At 43.6% G+C, this 22,327-nt stretch overlaps 1 protein-coding gene across 9 annotated transcripts in view; it reads right to left on the reverse strand.

Annotated features, from left to right (window-relative positions):
• Positions 1–1,062: 1,062 nt before the first annotated feature.
• The window catches only part of LOC103661510, a 96,586-nt gene continuing 75,321 nt past the window's right edge, over positions 1,063–22,327 (reverse strand). For 7 of the 9 annotated variants that reach the window (XR_568140.2, XR_005833735.1, XR_005833732.1 and 4 more), the window contains one exon: positions 17,626–17,922. Coding sequence is in view for 1 of the 9 variants with exons in the window: in XM_040626003.1 (XP_040481937.1) it covers positions 17,672–17,922 (251 nt within the window). In the remaining 8 variants the exon portion in view is untranslated. Of the gene's footprint in view, positions 1,311–14,553; positions 14,656–17,625; positions 17,923–22,327 lie in introns of those variants that run through there. The other 2 variants (XR_005833733.1, XR_005833734.1) reach the window with 2 other exon arrangements.

The raw sequence follows: 22,327 nt of genomic DNA on the forward strand, positions 1-22,327 counted from the left end.
TGTTTTCTATGAGACCTGCCTGGGGATAGAGGTATGGCCTACATAACCCGTACCTCCTTTGCTGCTTGCTTTGTTTGAGTTCTACTGAAAGCAAAGCCTGAGATGAATGTGAGTTATTTATTTGGCAGGTATAGTGGGTAACATGGCGGCCTCAAAAAGATATGTTGGCACCCTAGGTCTCACAATGTGACATTGGAAAAAGAATCTTTGCAGATGTGATTAACTTAAAGATCTCAAGATGTGAAATCATCCTGGATTGCTTGGGCAAGTCCTAAATCCAAGGACCAGTGTCCTTAGAAGAGACAGAAGAGGAGAAGACATGGACAGAGGAGGAGAAAGCCACATGGAGACAGGGACAGAGATTGGAGGGACGCAGCCAGAAGCCAAGGAACACCTGGAGCCGCCAGAAGCTAGAAGAAGCAAAGGAGGATTCTCTTCTAGAACTTTCAGAGGGAGTGCAGCCACCACCTTGACTGTGGACTCATGGTCTAGAACTGGGAGACAGTGAATTTCTGTCATTTTAAAGCCACTGAGTGTGTTGGGATTTGTTCTGACAGCCCAGTAAATGAATCCAGCAGGTGATTGTAGTGAGGGAGTGAGTAGGTGAGACACAGAAGGGAGGCAAGCCAATCAAGGGGATGTAGAGCAGAGCATCTCTGCCCCGGGGGCCCTTCTGAGAAACGGTGAAGAAGGGGTCAGAAGGCTTGCGCATCCACCAGCCCACTCCTTGCTGGTTAAAGGTAGCTTTGTATTATTAATATCGTTTATTAATAGTTAATGGAAGGTTCTCATGTTCCCATTACAGTCGTCTCACGTGTGAGCTCTACAATCCTACACTAAATCCACCTTCTCCTTGCACATATGCCAGAAATGCTGCCAGATGCTTCATGTGGAGCCTAGAGCTCCTGACTTCAGCCCTCAGGGAGCCCAGCTCAGTGTGGAAACACAGCAGGTGAACCGTTGGGGTTCCCACTCCCCTTCTCCGTCGCTCCTCCTGCCTCTTGGTCCCAGTTGTAGTCACTGCCAAGCAGCGCTTCCCGCAGCTTTGGTTTTTGCCTACCTGTTCTTTGTTGCTCCCAGCCGGCAATGTTCTTTTTTTGTTTCTCTTCTTCTCATTTCTCTCGGTGGAAGCCTGCAGTGCCTTTGGCCAAGACTGGGTGGGGAGTTCTCAGTGCCCGTCTGTATCATTTGATAAAGCTCCCAACGTCAGACTTGGTACTTTGTATCCCGCTTTGCTGACCGGTCACCTGGTCACCGCCACCCCAATGAGGGCTCCAGGGTACCAGTTAGCACACAATACATGTGCATATCTGAAATGAAACATGAAAATGTATCTGGTCATATTAAAACTCAGCTCCTCCTTCTCGGGCTGGGGAAGCTCCGGGAAATGGCACGTCTTTGCTTGCGGTTCTCACCCAGTCCTCCTGGGCATGATCCTGGCTCTGGCCTTCCTCTTTGCTTGGCTGTTTACCTCTCCTATGAGCTGAAACCAGGACGGAAGAGCATCTAGAAGACTAAGGGAATTTAGTTTCTAGCCGTCTTTGGCTTGAATCCTTCTGGCACCGTCTGACAAGCCAAAATAGCATCTGCACTAATGGCATTATCTTAGCTGGAAGAAGTGATTTTTTTCAAACGCTCTAATAATAATAGCTCCTATCTACTGAGTGTTTGCACACGCCAGGCTCTGTGATAACTGCTTGGCATTCTTTATCAATTTTAATCCTCACAACAACCTTATAAAGTCATTCCTTTATCATCCTCACTTCACAGGTGAGGAAACGAAGATGTGGGGGCTTCAAGCCCATATCTGGAGCTGCGTGGGGGGAGGAGCTAAAATTCAAGCCGAGGTCTGTCTGATTTCAGAACACGTGTGTTGAACCTTCCAGGTGTGTGGACTTAGATCACAAAAACCCTTGTCTTTTGTTTGCAGAGTTAAATGGAGACATTGAAAAAGCAACGGCTTCTGCAAGTGTCCTTAGAAAACCCCAGTGTCAGGAGCCAGGTCCATCAGTCCGTGCAAATAAAGCAATGGGATTCCGGCCAGCCTGAGAGCGGGCTTTTGCTGTTCAGGAAGCCAGTACTCCCTCTAAATGGAGATCTGCTGCAATGGGCACTGGAAGGAGAGAGTGAACACTTTGGGCCATGGAGGTGAAGGCGGATCGAGGCCTGAGCATTGCAAAGACCACTCAGGGCACAAATGAGATGAAACTCAAAGCATAGGAGCCTAGTACTCTGGGGGGCATGGGAAGAGATGGGCGGACTGTTGGCATTCCAGGCCCCATGATATGGGGTCCCTGGTGCATGGGGTGTCAGTGAAACAGTGGTAACCTGACCCCTCATCCGGTCAGATGGGAAGGCTTCCACTGTGAGAATTCTGGCCCAGCATGTTCTCTGCCTGAGTGTGGCTTGGCCTCCTGTCTCTCCTGGATGTCTGGCTTTTATCACATAGGGACAGAGGAGAAAAATAAATTGGGTATATGGATAACATTTAAGTGACTCTGCAAAGTTTTGTGGCAACATGGACCTGTTTCAAGAATTATTTTTAACTGCAGACATTTGGTCCCAGCGGGAAATAAAACTTAAAAGGACAGTTATAATTAGGTCACATTTTGAGAAACTTATTACATTTTGCTGTATGTCCCAGGAGTAGTGTATCTTAAATGATTTTAGTATTTAGATTCAATCATGGTTTAGAATTCCATTTTCCTATGTGATAATGGGAAGCATCCAAGAGAAATTATGATAGCAGTATTAGATGAAAGCAAAGACAGGAATAAATTCAATTTGGGAGGGAAGAGAGAGAAATATCACATAATTCGTCTCCTTACTCCCCTCTCTGTCTTTTCTCCCTGGCTGCATCCTAAAATAGTGTCTACGGAGGGAGCCTGGATCATTCCATCTGTATTCCCCCATTAAATGCCCCTTTATTTCTGCTCAGGGTGAAAAGGTGACCAAAGATGACCCTGTCATTTCTCAAGTACAGTATAGTGAAGCAATTTAGTGGAAGAAAGGCTGGTATTTCATTGGCAGCAAGAAAATAAACATTAACTGTGGCTGTAATAATGTTTCTATGATCTCTGCACAGGTTTCAGAGCAAGGGCCCACTGGAGACTCCTTATAGGACCCTTGGGAGTGAGGCTGGTGGGAAAGAGGAAGAAAGGTTGAAGGTGGGGTAAGATGACAGTGGCAAAAATAGGGGTCATACTGCTCTTCTGTGAAAAATGTCTCACGAGAACTTCACTAGAGCAGAGACTGGCAGAACTCAAGGGCCCTTTTCTCTGTGTTCTATAGACAAATGATGAGGTCTAACCCAACTCTTTTCCTCCAAATCATCCCATGCACCTGTGAAATTTAAAAAAGGAACACTAAAATTTATCTATATAGTAGTGAATTAAAATGGGCCAGAGATGTTTTCTTCTGCTGACAAATATGTAATATATTCCTACAGCTAAGAATCCGCCCACAGAAATGATTTTACTAGATTCTCCTTAACTCCTTTTTAATATAAAAGGGTTCATAAAATCTGTATTCTTTACCCTTCATCTGGGCTTAAATCATGATTTGCCTTGGATGAAACGGTGTGTGGCTAGTTACCAGGTTAAATAGATAGGACCGCGTACAGCGATCGCAGCTATGTGTACCAAAATCCTCCATGCATTTGTTTAGGGCAAAATGGCACAGTGGGTCTTCTCCCTGACTGGAGAAAGTGTGAGGAGTCAGCAGCTTTGGTAACCAGCTATATGAGGGCATGTGGCAGCCATTCATGATGCAATGGCCATGGTGACAGATAGCTCAGACTGAGTATCCTCTCCTCTTGGCAGACCATGTCTGCTGCTCCCTGTCTCACCTGCCCTCTAGCTTGTACGTATTCTTCTATGTAGAAGTCAGAACGTGTATTTTGCTGCCACAGAATCTACGTTGGGGAAGATCAGTGGAAAAAATACTCAGGGATCAGAAGTTAATGAGCCGTCCTATATTCCATGTCCAATAGTCCACTGACCTGGTGTCCAGTCCACTCCAGCCCACTCTTTTCCACGCATTCTAAGAGAAGGCCTTTCCCCTCTAGGTTTTCCTATCTGACAGATCTTCCTATGATCTGATAGACTATTCTCTTATTAATTAGTGATGGATGTGTTACAACTTTCAGAGTATACACCAACACCCTAACCTAGGCATCACTAGCTCCAATGCTTAAAGGAGCCAGGTAAGTAATACAAGTGGGCACAGGTCCAGTGGGGACTAACAGAACTGTAGAAAAGATGGCACTTCATAATATGGATATGTGGGTCCGGTGTTGCCAGAATTTCTAATTTTTTAAGAGAGGGTTTGGGAATCTGAATTTTTATATGATCTCCTAATATTCAAATGTTGGGTCATCAATTCAAAAATTAAATAACTCTTGTAGTCTAAAGAAATAAAATGCACACACACACACACACACACACACACACACACACAGAGATGTTCTAGACTCCATGCTATTGTCAGTGGTTACCTTTGGGAACAGAAGTGGGAGTATATGGGGACTTTTACATTTTTCTCAGTATAATTTTATAATGTTCGAATTTTTGACAATGAGAACATATTTATATATTGCTTATGTAGTTATTTTAAAAAACCAACAGTCTGAAAAAACACAAGAGAGACTGGATTTAGGAGTTGGAAGACTCCAACATTTGAGAATGACTAGAGACTTACGTTTAACATGGCAGATTGATTGCATGAAAGACAGAAACCAAATGAAAAAAAAAAACTTGAAGGCAGCAGGAAAAAAAGTCAGGGAGCAGAAATAATCAAAAGCACTGTGAAATTATGAGAAAAAACAGAATCCTATAAAAATCAGAGAAGAAGAAAGGGCACTTAGAAATTAAAAGTGCAGTGATGAGGGGCACCTGGGTGGCTCAGTTGGTTGAGTAGTCTGATTCTTGGTTTCGGCTTAGGTCATGAACTTGGGGTCATGAGTTTGAGCCCTGTGTCAGGCTCCACACTGAGCATGGAGCTTGCTTAAGATTCTCTCTCTTCTTCTCTCTCTGCCCCTCCCCTGCTTTGTATGCTCTCTTTCTCTCTCTCAAAAGTAAATGAAAAATAAAAAGTAAATAAAAGTGCGGCGATGGAATAACATTCAATAGAAACATTAGTAGATGGAATTAATGAAATCTCAAAAAAGGAAATGGAAGATACAGATTGGAAAGTAGGAGAGAAGAAATATGAAATGGAGAGTATTGATTCAGAAGTCCCACATTCAACTGATAGCATATTCAGAAAGAGAGAACAGAGAAAACTGAGGAAAGAAAATAACCAAAGAAATGATTTAAGAAATTCCATGGAGTGCTCAAACACAATAAATAATTGTAAAATAAAACCTCACATTGAGGCACATCATCATGAAAGTTCAGGACACCAGGAATTAAGAGAACATTCCAGAGAGGTCTCCTGAGAGAAGAAATAAACCACAGCAAAGGACCAGAAACAGGATGACATCAGACGTCTCAACAGCAACACTGGATGCTGAAAGGAAATGGAAAATTTAGAAACAGTATTTTTGAACTGACCTATAAAGCCAAACCAACACACCAAATGTGAAGGTATATTGAAAACATTTTCAGACATGCAGGACCTCAAATTTTTTCTATGTACTCTTTCTTAAGGATCTACTAGAGAATGTATTTTACTAAAATAAGTGAGCAAATCTAGGAGACTTGGGATCCAGACTACACGATGAATGGATCCAACACATGAGATGGAGTGAACAAAGGAAAGTCTCAGGGTGGTAGTAAAGACAGGTCTTTAGATGGGTGCTCTGCAGCAGGACTAGAGGGAAACTAGTGCATACGGCAAAAGAATGAAGGGGAAAACTCTAGGGGAAAAAAGGGAATTGATAAAGGAGCTCAGATTTATGATACATAGAATATTGGGGGATAAATTGTTGATAAATGCACTAAAAATGGTCACGTGAAAATGAAATGGTCAAATGAAAAACAAGGCAGTTATTAACTTCAGGAAAAATTTAGAATGGTCAAGAAAGGGGTGCCTGGGTGGCTCAGTCGGTTGTGCAGTGACTCTTGATTTCAGCTCAGTCATGATCTCAGGGTCCTGGGATCAAGCCCTGTGTTGTGCTCCATGCTCAGCGAGGAGTCTGCTTGAGGATTCTCTCTCTCCCTCCTCCCCTCCCCCTCTCATGCTCTCTCTCTCTCAAATGAATAAATCTTTAAAAAATAAAATAAAATATTCAAGGAAGGAATTTTAATGATTCTATACCTATGTTTCAACTGTAAGCTATATTTGCATAGTTACAATATTCAAATATTAAGAATGAATTTGGGAAAAATGAATACCAAATAGCTCTGTGTGTGCATAAGGGGTGGAGGATATATAATAGGCCTAAATACTTCCTTTCTATAGTAGAAAATCAGTAGATAATGCTTAAATTGAAAATTGAGAAATAATATAAACATTTTAAAAGAGACATATACAGGTAAATATCTGAAAAATCAATGAACAGATTTTAAAGCTTCTGGTAATTGAGAATTGGGGATGGGGCTAAGGTGGAGCATGGGATGGATTTTTTTAAAGTAAACTTTTGAATTTTTTTTTTAAACTAGTCACTGGGGGTGTTTCTAATGTTCTGCTAATACCAACAACGCATATGTTATTTCATTTGTGTGCACATAAGCCGTGGGATAACTTTCCAGAGGTCAGAGGGCAGATGCATTTGTACTATTGATAGACAATGCCTAATTGCTCTCCACACGGTGTGTAGCATCTTTTTCTCTCACCAGAATTGTGTGAAAGCGGTTATTTTCCCACAGTGTTGTCAAACTTCTGAGTTTTTTTTTCAGTCTGATGGGTGTCAGTCTGTTCTCATTATGAGTAAGGTTAAGAATCTTTTAAATGTTCAAGAGACATCCAGAATTCTTTTTTTCTGAATGTTCTATGTTCTTTGCCCACGTTCCATTTTTTTTTTTTTGTATCTTTTTCTTCTTGATTTCTAGGAGTTCTTTACCTTTTAGGGATATCAATCCTTTGTATTGCAATTTTATTTTTCAGTTTGTCATTTGTCTTTGCTATTATTTTCTGCTAAGTTTTTGACTGATACGTAGTCATATCTAGAAATATTTTCCTTGATAGTTTCTGGATGGTGAGTCATAATTAGCAGGGTCCTCTACATGCAAAGATTACAAAGTAATTCATCTATACTCTAACCTAGTGAAAGTTTAAGGTTTTTAAAAATTTTTTTTTACCTTCTTTGATCCGTTTAGAATTTATCCTATATATTGATCCAGGTTCATCTTTTCCAGATGGCTACCCAGTTGTCCCAACTCTATTCACTATTTGACTCTCACATTTAAGTACATATATTACCCTGATTAAAAAAAAAGAAAGTAATCAAAAAAAGTGAAGGCAGGGGGCAGAGAAGTCCTCTTGATGGGCTGAACTGAAAAGGGAAAGGGAGGAAGTGGGAAGGTCACATCCTCTTTCCTGGCTTCTGTGTCCCCACACTGCCATTCAGATGGCCATCTATGTAGCGATGTCCTACCCTGTGACTGTTTTGTCAGAGGGGTACTTGGCTGCAATGAGGGGCTCACGACCAGGAGGCTGGCCAAGTCAGACTCTGGAAGGATGAGTTGGATTTCAGACCCTGGGAGGGATGATAGCAGGAGCCACTCCAGGAAATTCCCTGTCACAGGATGACTCAGCTCTAACTGCCTTCCTGCCATGAAAACACTTAGGGTTCCAATCCCTGGGAGAGAGAATTTGATGGCCCCAACTTGATCACTTGTTCATCCCTGTGCAAGTCCTGGGGTGAGCTGCCCACAACCACCAAGTGTGTGGGGGTGGGATAGGGGGGCAGCATCTCCAGAGGAAGAGGTGCTGGGCAACGAAACCAAACAAGGCCCCCACAGCGGCTGTCCACAACATTTGTAAAAATAGTAACAAAAATAGCAGCTATTTGTGGACTACTTCTATACACTGGGAACCATGTTAGGTATTTTCTCACGTACTTCCTGCTAGCTGTGTGAGGTTGACAGGTGAGGAAACGGGCTAAGGGACTTCTCTGACCCAGTTAATGACATCACCAGGATACAAAGCTGGATGTGTCCACCCCCACCCAGTCTCTGCCTTTTAACCCTTCAGGGACTGCCCTCTAAGTAAGAATAAATGTTCGCTTTGGTATAAGCCAACTTCTGCACCCAATGCCTCCGTCGGCATCCATGGGCTTCGGACATGGCTATAGATGATTGTTCTGACACCCAGGGGGCTCCTTCATGTTCTCATCAGTTATCCTGGTGTTTGTCGTCTGCTCTCATGGTAAGCAGCCCATGTCTACAGCACCTCCAGGGGCAGAGCTTTCTCACTCATTCTTTCCTCACAGCCATCTTTGCGCAAGATCATTTGGGCCGGACTGATGACCCTGTCAGGGAACCATCTCTTGCTACAGGTGCAGGTCCCCCTCAGACCCTGAACCAATGTCTGGGCTTTCTTGTGCACCTCAAACTCTCTCTTCCCTTGGGGATGGGGTCCCTTTTCATGGGGTCTGTTGCAAGGGAGATTGAGCCCATGTTGCAGCGGAATAGTCGCCACACTCTCTAGATCATGACCGCCCCTTGAAGAGGAGTCACACATACCTGTGCAAATACCCCCACCCTTCTGCCTGCTCTGGGGCTCCTCTAGCCTGTCTGGATGGCTAAATTAGAACTGGGTGCCCCCATAGAATCTTCTGGCACCCAGCCTACACTGCTTTGCCCCTAGCTCCACCAGCCTGAGGCACCCTGTTGACAAGGGTCTCCTGAGAGATTCTACAAGACCAGTAGTGTGCTGACCCCCTTTTGGCCACACATAAGCCTGGAATGTCTTCTCCTTCCTGCTCCCTCCCTTCATGATTCAGAAAACTTCAAAATTCTGCCATTACTTGGGCTGGGTGGCTTTCGTTGGGTGTGGTCTGGAGCTTATCTTCAGCTGTAGAAACACCATGATCCATTAAGCACCGAAAGTACACATTCGGCACTACAAAAGCACTGCTCCTCCACGTGAGATCTCTTCAGGATTGAGGGGCTCGCCTATCTTTCCCCCTTGGATGTCGTGTGTCATACACACAGGCTGCCTGCAGCTTATCTCAGGGTGGCATAGAAGCTCCCCCGAACAGCCACGAAGGCCACCTGCAGCTGGGGATGGCCACAAGAACACCTTTTCCTTATGTGATCCAGGGGAAAGGAATGCTGGCAGTTCTCACGGGCTGCAGAGAAACTTCTCTCCCCATCCTTGTACCCGCGAGGGAACATGGGACAGCCACCAGGATTCCCATGGATTCTGTGGTCATATGGTGGGACTATGAGGCCATGCGCAGCATGGTCCCGTTACCTCCCCAAATCACTGCCTGCCCCAGTCTGCCTTCTCAGTGAGGACAAGTCTGATGACTCTATTAGAATGTAACCTGACGCTAGGATTCTGGAGCTTTCTTCCCCTGATCCTTTTGTCGCCAGCGCACTTAAGTCTGCAGCACACTACAAAATGTCCTTGTTATGCTTGTTGCTTCTTCTCTGTCTCTCTCCACTAGAGTTTAATTTGACAAGGACAGGCAGGGATGTTGGTCTGTTTTGTCCAGGATGTACCCCAACCTCCTAGAACAGTGTGGGTGCATAGTAGGTACTCAATAAATACTTGTTAAATGAGTGAATGATCTACTTCTAACTGTTTGCGGTGACTTTAAAATGTGTTCACTAATACTGTGATACTGCTGTCTTCAAAGGTTGAGCTAATTATCTCCCCAACTGAGTGATAGACTGCCTTCTAATGAATAAGATGTTACTTCTAAGGCTGAGTCATAGGAAGGACAGCTTTCCCTGGCTCTGTCTCATGGGTCACTCACCTTGGGGGACGTCAGTGGCCTTGCTGTGAAGACATCCAAATAGCCTGAGAGGCCCACGTGGGGAGAAAGTGAGGCCTCCACCAATGATAGTACCAACCTGGCAGCCGTCTGAGGGAGCCATCTTGGAAGCAGTCCCTCCAGGAGAAGGCAGCCCCAGCCAACATCGTGGCTCTAACCTCAGGAGAGACCCCCAAGTCAGAACCGCCCAGCGAAGGCATACCTGAATTCCTGATCCACAGATATTGTGAGGATAATAAATATTTACTATTGTGTTATCCCCTATGGTTTGGGGATAATTTCTTGTGCAGCAATAGAGAACTAACACAATTTCAAGGTGACCTAGTGTATTTGAAATATGACTTGCTTTATAAAAACTCCATCCAGCCCCAACTTGATAAGAAAGCCATGCTGTATGAAGTGAGGGATGCTGATAGGTAAATGGAGGTTGTGGAGGTTTGATGGAGAGAGAACAGGCCTGGGGACATAAAATATAAAAAAAACTGTCAGATGGTCTCCAATCTGGCACTTATCCTGGGAAAATCATTTAAAGGCAGTGAGTCCCCGGGAGAAGCAAGTGCTTGCCAGGAAGTTGGTACAAAGCCTGGAGCCCTAACCCAGGGGCACGTGCTGGGGGAAAATACTTGGGGGCTGATTGCAGAGCCCGCGGTCCACTGTTGGTGCACTCACGGTGCCACGGTGGGGAAGAGTGGGGGGGGGGGGGGGGCCGCCCAGCTTTCCTGATCTGGACTGCACAAAGGCTGCAGCTGTTGTTGCTGACTTCCCGAAACTGCAGAGTGACCTTAAATTATATCCCCGAGTGGTGGGACAGCCAGCACAGTCTGCCCTTGAGGATGCTCAGTACCCCTGCAGGACTACACGAGATAGAAGAGAACCACTCGGAGAGCCGCAGGGTCCCAAATCCTCACCGGGGCCGCAGCAGCCAGCGCTCTGTAGCACGTTTCTTTTTAGTCTGTGAAGGGTGCTAGACAAGAGCCTCTGGGGGCTTCCTGCCTCTTGCCCTTCTGCCACCAGGGATCACCAGCCATGGCCTGATGACTTGATCTGACAGAGGTGTGTGGTCCCTGGAGCCCACTCCTGCTCTAGGTGTCGCCCGCACCACTCATAGGGGCAGACCCAGCTGGGCTGGGTGGCCATGCGAGCCATATAGGAAACCTGGCCCTTATGAGAATGATTGGCTTTTGGCAGAATTACTGGAAGTTCTCCTTTGGCTGAAATTCTCTTATCTGGGAGTGTCACCAGATTATGGGGGAAAATTGAGAGGGCTTTAATCACTGACTATTCAGACTACTCCTTCAATCAGTCTTATTTAACAGATGGGAGGAAAAACCCACGAAGGGTGGGTGTCTCTGAGTGTGCAGTAAGGAAATCAGAGTTTCTTGGAGACCTTGCTTGCTACTGGTGATAATAATGGTGGTAGATAATGTTTGTTGAGCGTTCGCTATCTGCCCAGTGCCACGCTACGCACTTTATTTTCCTCTTGAAGACTCATGACTCCCCTATGATGGAGGTACTATTTTTATCCTCATTGAACAGATGAAGAAACTGAGGTCCAGTACAGTAATTTGCTCAAGATTACATGGCTGAAGTAGGGTCTCACCTCAGGTCTGCCTGCTAACAAACCTATGGCCCTAAGTAGTATGTGGTCACTGTCCTAAGCATTGGCAGTTTCTGAGTATCCACCTGTTTCCAAGGTTGGGGAATGTGCTGCATCTCAAACCTGTCATTCCAGACAATGCCCAACGTCAAGGAAGGAAAAGGCAGAAAAACCAAAGGTAGGCCCAGCTCTGAGCCTCCCCTACACACTGCAATGGACGTTCATAATGATCATCCTGGCTTGTAGCAAACATGTTAAATCATGTCCTTTGCTTTAAAAAAGAGAGAGGTGAATGGTATGCTTTCAAGTGCTTTTCTTCCAAATGATTAATATTTTGGGAAAAGTGTTGGTTCTCAAAGGGGAAAACTCTAGTTATCTAGTGTATGCAAAAGATTGCATTCCCAGTACTACTGGTTAAATGAGATATCTCTGTATTAACATTCTAACACTGATGTACTATGAGATGATACAATTTTCTCATTTTGTAGGGTTCCATAGGTGACCAAGAGAAGAGGAAACAATTCTAGTGTGTTATCATTGGCTCCTCCCTCCTCTACTTAGAACTCATCACGGGCTTCTCCAGGCTTGGCTCTCTGGTTCATATAAATAGACCTATCAGTATTTCTACCTTGGAGAAATGACTGAGGAGAGTCTGTCTCGACAACACAACTATGAACTGATGATAATAATAATGTTCACATACCCCCAAAACAAATGATCCAATTAAAAGATGGGCAGAAGACATGAACAGACATTTCTCCAAAGAAGACATCCAGATGGCCAACAGACACATGAAGATTCTCAGCATCAGTCATCATCAGCGAAATGCAAATCAAAACTACAATGAGATATCACTTCACACCGGTCAGAATGGCTAGAATCAACAACACAGGAAACAAATGTGGGCGAGGAAGTGAAGAAAATGGAAACCCTCTTGTACTGCTGGTGGGAATGCAAACTGGTGCAGCCACTGTGGGAAACAGTATGGAGCTTCCTCAAAAAGTTAAAAATAGAACTACTCTCTGATCCAGCAACAATCACATTACTGGGTATTTACCCAAAGAATACAAAAACACTAATTCAAAGGGATACATGCACCCCTATGTTTACAACAGCATTATTACAATAGCCAAGCTGTGGAAACAGACCAAGTGTCCACGGATGGATGAATGGACAAAGAAAATGCATATATATGTATAAGTATGTGTATATATATATATATATATATATATATATATATACACACACACATATATGTAAAATTATATTATTCAGCCATAAAAAACAACAAAATCTTGCCATTTGCAACAACATGGATGGAGCCAGAGAACATAATGCTATGGGAAACAAGTCAGTCACAGAAAGACGAATAGCATATGATTCCAGTCATGTGTAGAATTTAAGAAACAAAACTAATGAACAAGGGGGAAAAAAGAGAGAGAGACAAACCAAGAAACAGACTCTTAACTATAGAGAACAAACTGATGGCTACCAGAGAGGAAGTGGGGGGGGATGGGTGAAATAGGTGTTGGGGATTAAGGAGGGCACTGGTCATGATGAGTACCCGGTAATGCATGGAATTGTTGAATCACTATATTGTACACCTGAACCTAACAGAACGCTATATGTTAGCTAGCTGGAATGAACTTAAGAAATAATGTTTGCACTAATAATAGTAACCATTTATGGAGTGTCTGCTCTGGGCCAAGGCACTGTGCTAGGAACTTGTATATGTTAGTTCCTCTAATCCTCTCAATTACTCCACTGGGGTAGGTATTAGTATGTTCATTATATAGATAAGAAAACCGAAGTGCAGGGAGCTCAAGCAACTTGTGGAAGATTACAGCGAGAGTAAGTAGTTAAGGCACAGATTTGCACACCAATCTTTTTCCAAAATCCTTGTCTTTTTCAGACAATCTCATCGCCTTAGGTCATGATAGGCAGGGAAGAATACCCTGGACAGCTGGGGATCTTTATATGTAGAGAGAGAACTGAAAACAACTTCTATAAATACAATATTACAAAGTTAGGTTGATTACACACACACACTCACACATACACATGATCTGCTTACTTAGGGTGAGAGCCAGCCTTTAAAATAGTCATCCTGGAAGACTATTACTTCTTCTAACACCATCTAAAATGCTTGTGATTCCTCTTTGAAAACTGTACTCACAACTAGCTTACATTCCCCTCTAGTCCTGGTTTCTTTTGGTTACAGCCAGGTTTAACCAAATAGAGGTGTTTCCCATCCTGATCACATACCTTGGTCACCAGATTTACTTTTAAATGACTTCAGTTGTTTCCAAATATCAAATCTACTCACAGAAGAAGATTTGAGGCCAGGAAGAATTTTTCATAAAAATCTGCAGCAGGCTCTAGGGATAATTTTAAAATAAATTTAAAATGAGCCATGGGCAGCATGGTTGGAAAAAACTTTACTATTTGGAAATGTAAGCTCTGATTTATTTGTTAAAGTAATAAATAAAGTCATATTATTTGCGGTCTCCCAGCTTGTTACACTAACCCTTCCCTGGCTCCACCTTCTCTCCTTACACTTTGTTGGCTCGATGTGGACTTCTCTGTTGAGATGGAATTTGGAAGCTCACCAATGAGACTATATCTCACTTGGTACAACCATAATTGCAAAGGACAGGATTTCATGATAAGTGCCTTGATTCTCCTGTGAGGGCAAAGCTTCCTTCAACATCTATGGGATCACTTCTCACCCAAGGGGCTCTTCATGGGCTTCTGATTCGAATCTAGGAAAATTGGTATGGGGGATGGGTGAGAGAAACATGGGCTTAAAGGAGCAGTGTTGTTATGAGTGAAGGTTTTTCTTAGATTAGGTCAGTGTAAAAGCATAATGGGAAGGGAAGAGGTAAGAGGTAGCCAAGAGAACAGATAGTGTGATAAATGTTTGTGGTATTCTCTTTTGTTATCTTTTAGGTTCCCTCATCCTGGGTTTCAATTATATCTGGGTGGTATAAGCCTAGCATGCTGGGAAGTTAGTTGTCCTTGGTGTGTCCCCCAGTTTCAACCAAGGCCAAGCCCTGATTCTGTCACTTACCATCCATGGGAGTTTGCACTAGCCCTCACATCTGGAATGGAGCCAAGAAACATCTAGTCCCATGGTTGTAAACCAGCTCAAGTTAGTCTTAACTTGATGTCACTGAAACAAAGGATTATTCAACTGGTTATTGGGATAAAGTGTCAGCATCATTATCAAACAACATTTATTGAGACACCAATAAACAGGTAAAATTTTACCACCTGTGAGGCATTAAGAAGTCATTAATATACTGTATATTCTGAGTTTCTAAACCAGACTTCCTCAAACTTCAGCACAACTAATTATCTAGAGAACTTCTTCAAAATGCATATAACATTCCTTGAAATTCAGGTGCTAGGTGGGCCTGAGAATCTGCATTTTTTTAAAAAGATTTTTTTTTAAAAAAAATATTTTAGAGAGAGAGAGCACACACAAGCAGGGGGAGGGGCAGAGGGAGAAAGAGAGAGAGAGAGAAGCAGACTCCCCACTGAGTGCAGAACAGACTCGGGGATCAATCTCACAACCCTGAGACCATGACCTGAGCCCAAATCAACACTCGGATGCTTAACCGACTGAGACACCCAGGTGCCCCTGAGCATCTGTATTTTTAAGGATTCCACTGTTGACCAAGATTCATACCTAGGGCTGAGAACAAGTGTCTTTGTGGAATACTGGGAGCCCATGGAGAAAGCTCAAGAACTCTGAAAAGACATGATAATTTAAGAAACAGAAGAATGGAATCACCTAGGGGAGAACCAACATTTGTTGAGAAGATGAAATGCATTAAGCACGTCGCACGCTGTATCAGTCAAAATGCCATTAGGAAAACAGAAATTATTTTAGGTATTTTAACCAGAGAGTATCGAATAGAGTGAATGGATTTCAAATGTGTTGAACTGTCCAAAAGAAAGCAGTGAGGTTAGTAAATACAGGGAAGCAACTTAGGGCTGGGGTGGGGGGAATGAAAGGAAAGAGGTATAAGCAGAACTCAGGAATGCAGAGGAAGAGCCACCGTCTTGGTTGCTGGGCTGCTGTAGGACCGTCATGTACCTGGTACTGAGACTGCCAAGGGGGAACCGGGTGGCTGGTGCTGGGGCCTCTAGAAAGTGACATGACACTGGTATAGGGTCAAAAGTTGCCAGAGTTGTAGACATCCAGAGAAAGGTACAAAGAGGAAGAGAACTCTTCCTCTCTCTTCCTGCCTCCCAATCTCCCAGTTGTGCCTCCCAATTGCAGACCCTAACTGAAAGTCAGCTAGCAAGGGAATCTGGGAAATCTAATTTTCAGACTCTGAGCCCACAGCATCATAAATCAAAGTATAAAGGGTGTGCATGGAACTGAGAGATAATCAACAAGCACACATTAATCAATTTACTCAATACTCTACAAAACTGTGAATAAATAGAAGAACCAAAGTTCAAACCAGCGTCTAATACCAGAATCCTTGCTCTTGTAGTAAGTGTTAACTCACTTTACATTTATACTTTGCCCTTGACTTTTTTTTTTTAATCTTAGCATTTACTTAGTACTGGCTGTGTGTTGGGTGCTGTGCTAAATGCTTAGGCTATGATTATCCTATTTATTTACTTATTTTTTGAAGATTTATTTATTTATTTTAAAGAGAGAGAGAGAGAGAGAAAACATGAGCAGGGGAAGAGGAAAAGGAAGAGACTTCTTAATGAGACTCCCTGCTGAGCAGGGACCCCCCCCCCCCACCAGAATCATGACCTGAACAGAAGGCAGATGCTTAACCGACTGAGCCACCTAGGTGCCCTGGGATTAAACTCTTTATATGTATGTCTATAAGTAAATATGTATTTATTTATATAAAATTATGTGTATATATATAAGTATGCAGACCACTTAGGTGAAAAAATACCATCATTAAAGGAAAATAAATATTGTCCTAAATTGTTCAGCATGTCATTCTAATCAAATTCAATTCATTTCAATTCATTCATTCATTCAATTCAATTCTAATCAAATTCAATTCATTCAATTAAATACATATGTGTGCTCTGCACTGAGCTAGAGATCATGGAGGATACAAGAAAAATATATGATAGGGACCCTGTTCTCAAGGAATGTACTGTTTAGTTCTGAAATTAAGCCTTAGCTACATGCAACATCATGTACAATGAAAACATAAAGGTCAAGGAATGCCTTGGGAAGTCACTGAGGGCTGGGCTTGTCAGGGAGGGTTGTCAGGAAGGAAGAGATGAGGCCTGAGGGGACAGTGAAGGCAATATGTGTGTGGAGAACCTTCCATGTTAGAGAAAAGCATGAATAAAGGCATGAACCCACTGTGTTGAATGACAGAAAAGGGACTGGGGATATTAGTGAAAGAAGGAACATTAGTTGGACGGTGGAGCTGAGTCCTAGTTGTTCTTCTCAGTGTCCATTCTCCTCTTTTTCTACAGTGATGGAAGGTTAGCTGGGCACATGGCCAGCCTTCTTTGTAGCTAGGTGTGACAGAGTAACTAGATTCTGGCTAATAGGATATCAGCGGCAGTGATGTGTGAAATTTCCAGGTCATGTTCCTGAAAGGAAATGGGTTTGTCCTCCATTGCTCTTATTTCCCCTTTCTTGTAGGCTGAAGTGTGGATGGGCTATTGCACCATTTTGGACACTGTAAATAAGGATAGCATCCTAAAGTTCGCAGATATAATCTAGAAAGAGTCCAGACTCACAGCATTGACAAACTGCCATGCCAACCCTGGCGCACCTACAGTGATTGAGAAATGAGAGGGAGGATTCCAGCTGCGAGGTACAGGGGAGTCTTTTGCTCTCTGGCATCCACAGTGCTGACTGGGGATTCTGGTGTTTGCTCATCTGATGTAGCAGGAGTTCCTCCAAATGTAACCTTACTTTGTCCATACATTTGCACAATGGCTACTAGGAGTACCTTTTGGGAAGACTTTTAAAGAACTGGTACAGCAGTGAGAAGAGCGATTTTCTCTCCATATGTTCGACAGGGACGCCCAAGATTCTGACCAACCGTGTTCTGAAGGAATATGGGTTGCTGCTCATCCAGAAAGCTGCTGTAAGAACTTACAGTTGGTGTGGGGGAGGTATTAAAGAACACTAATATTTCTGGAATGGAAGCTTTAATTGAATGCAAAAAAGATATCATAACCTAGAACAAATTGCCTTTGAAATCAAATACATCTTGTGCAGACAACCAGACCTGTCTTTTTGGTTGTTTCTTTTCAAAAGTACCCCCACTGAAGGATGAGTTGGGGCACTGGCTCCAAATCGGCAGCCTCTTTCTCTTCCCTGGTACGGCAGTAAGCAAAGATCCGAGAACCAGACTCGGGGAGAAGGTAGACTTGATGGTCTTCAGCTCTTTCAGAATCTTCCATGATTCTTTCATGTGGAAGGTTGTCACTTAAAAACAAAATCGAGATGAAATTCACATAACAAAAACCTAACCATTTTAAAGTGAATAATTTAATGCCATCTAGTACATTCAGTCTGTTGTGCAACTATCTGGTTCCCACACATTTTCCTCATCCCAAAGGAAACTGTACCTGGTAAGCAGTTACTCTTCACTCTCCCCTCTTCTCACCCCTGGCAACCACCAGTCTGCTTTTTCTCTCTATGGAAGTACCTGTTCTAGATATTTTACATACATGGAACCATTAGTACACGACTTTTGGTGTCTGGCTTCTTTCAATTAGCATAATGTTTTCTAGTTTCATCCAAGTTGTAGCATGGGCCAGTGCTTCATTTCTTTTCATGGTTGAATCATATTGTTAAATGTAGTTTCCACAATCTGTTTACCCATTCGTCTGCTGAAGGTCATTTGCCTATTGTGAACTGTGCTGCTATGAACATGTACGTACAAGTACTTGCTCTCTTACCATTTTAACAAATTTTAATGAATTGCCATTTTAATGAATTTAAAACTCAGGACTCAGGTAAGGGGGAATTAGGAGTATCTGAAAGTCCAAGTTCTTGCTCTTCTTCACGTGTCGGAGCAGCAGGCCGCTGTGAAGGGGCTTCCCTGCCACCCCGGTCCGGTGCTAATGGGCCCCAGAGTTGAGGAGCAGAGCGGTTCTGAGTGTGAAGGAGTCTGGTGGAGTCAGGGACCCTGACATCCCTCTTCATTGCTGCCACTTCCTTTCTTTGAAAGTCCAGGAAGGCACACTGTTGAGTCAGACTGAAGGCCTTCTCTGTGGTGTGCTATCTGCCAGATTGTTCTGTTTGTTGCCAATTGCCCTCACACGTTCTGAAAGATGCCTTCCTGGCCCAATCAGAGAAACAGAACTTTCCAGGTTAGACCAGAAGGGGCCCCAGGCTTTCTGATGAGAGACAGAGGACAACTAGGAAAAGGGCCCAGTTCTGTAAACATAGTCATAGCCACTATTTATTGAGCGTTGAGCATTTGATCCATTCAGCAGCCCTATGAGGCAGGCACAGTGTGTGCATTTCAGAGAGGAGGAAATGAAAGCTCACGCGGGTACAACTGAGGCCTATGTGAGTCCAGGCGCATCCCAGAGCTGCCGGGGGCTGGGCTCCAGACCGCTGCAATAAAGCGAAGCTCGCAATAAAGAGAGTCAAATGAATGTTTTGGTCTCCCAGTGCATATAAAAGTTATGTTTACACTACGCTGTGCTCTAGTAAGGGTGCGATAGCATTAGGTCCAAAAACAATGTCCATACCTTAATTAAATGCTTAATTGAAAAATGCTTTATTGTTAAAAAATGCTAACCACATCTGAGCTTTTGGCAAGCTGTCATCACTGATCGTAGATCACCGTAACAAATGTAATGATAATGAAGAAGTTTGAAATCCTGTAAGAACCACCCAAATGTGACCCAGAGACAGAAAGTGAACAAATGCGGTTGAAGAAATGGCCCCACTGCCCTCACTCCATGAAGGATTGCCACCAACCTTCGCTTTGTGACAAACGCAGTCTCTGAGAAGTACAATAAAGCTCAGCACAGTGAAATGAGGTACGCCTGTAGTAAATACTCTCCTAAGTTTACGCAGCCAGGAAACGGCGAGGTCAGGGATCACATTCAGGCAGCGTGACTCCCTGTTGGGACTCTTCATCCCAATTCCCACAAGGGACTTAGGGCTTGGCGGGCCAGGGAAGAAAAGGTTTTGACTGGAAATGGGTTCTGGGGTACCAGTTGAACAGTTCTGGCAGGGAGCCAGGATAATCAAGATGATCTCATCTCAAGATCCTAAATTTAATTATACCCCAAAACATCTCTTTCCACACAAAGTCATATTCTCAGGTTCCAGGGATTAGGGCGTGGGCATATCTTTTAGGGGCCACCATTCAACCTACTACCAAGGACTTGAAGCCCCAACAGAGATAGAGAAACCACTGGTTCCAGGGTGGCTGAATTTATTCCTCTATGATGTCACACAGTGCATCACTGCCGGGTCCCAACGGTCTCCCCTGCAGGCACAGCTAGACTGTAAACCTGAGAGACCATCACAGGGCACCCCAGGAATTAAGAGAAGGAAGTCCAGATTTTCTGGGCGGCTCCCTGGGTCCTCACAAGAGTGGTCTGGCTGAGCAAAGCCATGATGAGTTGTCTTGGCTCATTTTATGAGCTCAGTAGAAATTCCTTGATAAACCTGGAGGTAGGACTGGTAGCAAAGCTTCCCTAGGGAACAGGGGGCAGCAGGGAGAGAGCTGGACAAGGGGCTGATAAGGCTGGGCTTGGTTTTCCTTAACCTCCTTCTGTTTGACCACTCTGAAGCCATATTTTCCTTTCCCTTCTCCCAGCACCGGCCTTGTTCTTCAGCAAAGTCTTCAGCACCTGGACCCCTGACCCACTGGCTCCTAAGACTCAGGCTATGGTCCCAGGAACGTGTGATGGCTTTAATGTGTCAGCTTGTGTCAACTTTTGCTAAAGTGACCAGATACTTGGTCAAACATTGTTGTAGCTGTGTCCATGGGGATGTTTTTAGATGGACTTTATACTTATAACAGTGGACTTTTGAATAAAGCAGATTGCTCTTCATACGTGTGTGGGCCTCATGCAGTCAGATGGAGGCCTGAGTAGAACAAAAGGTTGACCTCCCCTGAGCAAGAATACATTCTGTGGCAGATGGCCTTTGGACTTGAACCACAACATTGACTCACCCCTATGTCTGCAGCCTGCTGGCCCATCCTGCAGATTGCAGACCTGCCAAGTGTCCCTAATGATGTGAGCTAATGTCTTAAAATAAATCTCTCTTTCTCTATATGTGCACATTCTATTGGTTCTGTTTCTCGAGAGATTCCTGACTCATACAGAGTGGCCTCCGCTTTCCCAGGCTGGACAGCAACCTTCTCAAGGGTGGGGGCAGGGTCTTTTCTACATCCTGTGCTCAGCGCCACGCTCCTTCTCTCTCTCTATGGTCTCCCTCCAGGCCCTGCAGTGTCTAGCTCAGAGAAAAGCTGGTTCTCTTTGTTTCAAACTGCTGATTATAAGTTTACCCCAGCCAGGGGCCATCTCCTCCAGCAGCTCAGTAGGGTTTGTGGAGAGGAAACATTTGAGTCTAAGAAATGTAAGGAACAGGGCGCCTGGGTGGCACAGCGGTTAAGCGTCTGCCTTCGGCTCAGGGCGTGATCCCGGCATTATGGGATCGAGCCCCACATCAGGCTCTTCTGCTATGAGCCTGCTTCTTCCTCTCCCACTCCCCCTGCTTGTGTTCCCTCTCTCCCTGGCTGTCTCTATCTCTGTCAAATAAATAAATAAAATCTTTAAAAAAAAAAAAAAAAAAAAGAAATGTAAGGAACAGAATCATGGTCCTGGCCCGGCTGGAGGCCTGGAGGGGTCTGCCAGGCTGAATTGAGCCGAGAAGGGCAGCACCCATGCAGGAGAATAGAGACTATGACCCAGGTGTCAGCTATTCAAGTTCTCCCTGGTCAATTAATGAGTTAAATAAAATCTTCAACAGGTGATCATTTCATATCTGTATGAGAATCATGATTTTCACTTTTAATTGTTTAAAAATATTATCCTTTAACAGAGTCCAAACTCTTTCAACTCTCCCTCAAATGAGATGACATCATAACAAATCTATTAACAGGTATTAATATTATATTATAGAGTTTTAATAAGTACACAGAATGGGATTAAATCCTACAAATGAGTAGGAACATCTTCAAAATTTCCTACCCTCCTTTTTTTTATTATTATGCACAGGTTTATTGACATTATGCTAAATTTAAAAATCAAATTAAGAAGATCACCCTACTCTTGATACAACAAAGGAAAATGACATTGTGTCATCTTGTCAGAAAATATGGTATGTTTTCCTATTTGTTCATGTGTTCTGCTGTGTCTTTCTGGAACATTTTGTTTGTTTGCTTATTGAGATATAATTGACAGATAACATTATATGAGTTTCAGGTGTACAACATAATGATTCGATATTTGCATACATTGTGAAATGATCACGCAGTAAATCTAGTTAAAATCTATCCCTGCACGGAGTTACAGAATTTTTTTTTCTTGTGACGAGAACTTTTAAGATTTGCTCTCTTAGCCACTTTCAAAATGCAATGCAGTGTTATTAACCAGAGTCACCGTGCTGGACTTCTCCCCCTCTTTATCTTCAAGATGGGAGATTTAGAAGGACAGCCCCGTGCATCATACACTTGCCTTTTTCCCTTCTTTCAGTCTCCCTCAGTGGTTCTCAACCGTGACGTGCATAAGAGCTGTCCAGAATGTTGTTCCCAGGACTGTGAATACTGTTTATGAGAGCAATTTAAATGGCTTACTGTATTTCAAGGAATACCTATGGTAATAACGACAGGATGAAGATTTTTGTCTTTGATGAA

This window comes from Ursus maritimus, unplaced genomic scaffold (assembly GCF_017311325.1).
Source record: "Ursus maritimus isolate PB19 unplaced genomic scaffold, ASM1731132v1 scaffold_9, whole genome shotgun sequence".
NCBI lineage: Eukaryota > Metazoa > Chordata > Mammalia > Carnivora > Ursidae > Ursus > Ursus maritimus.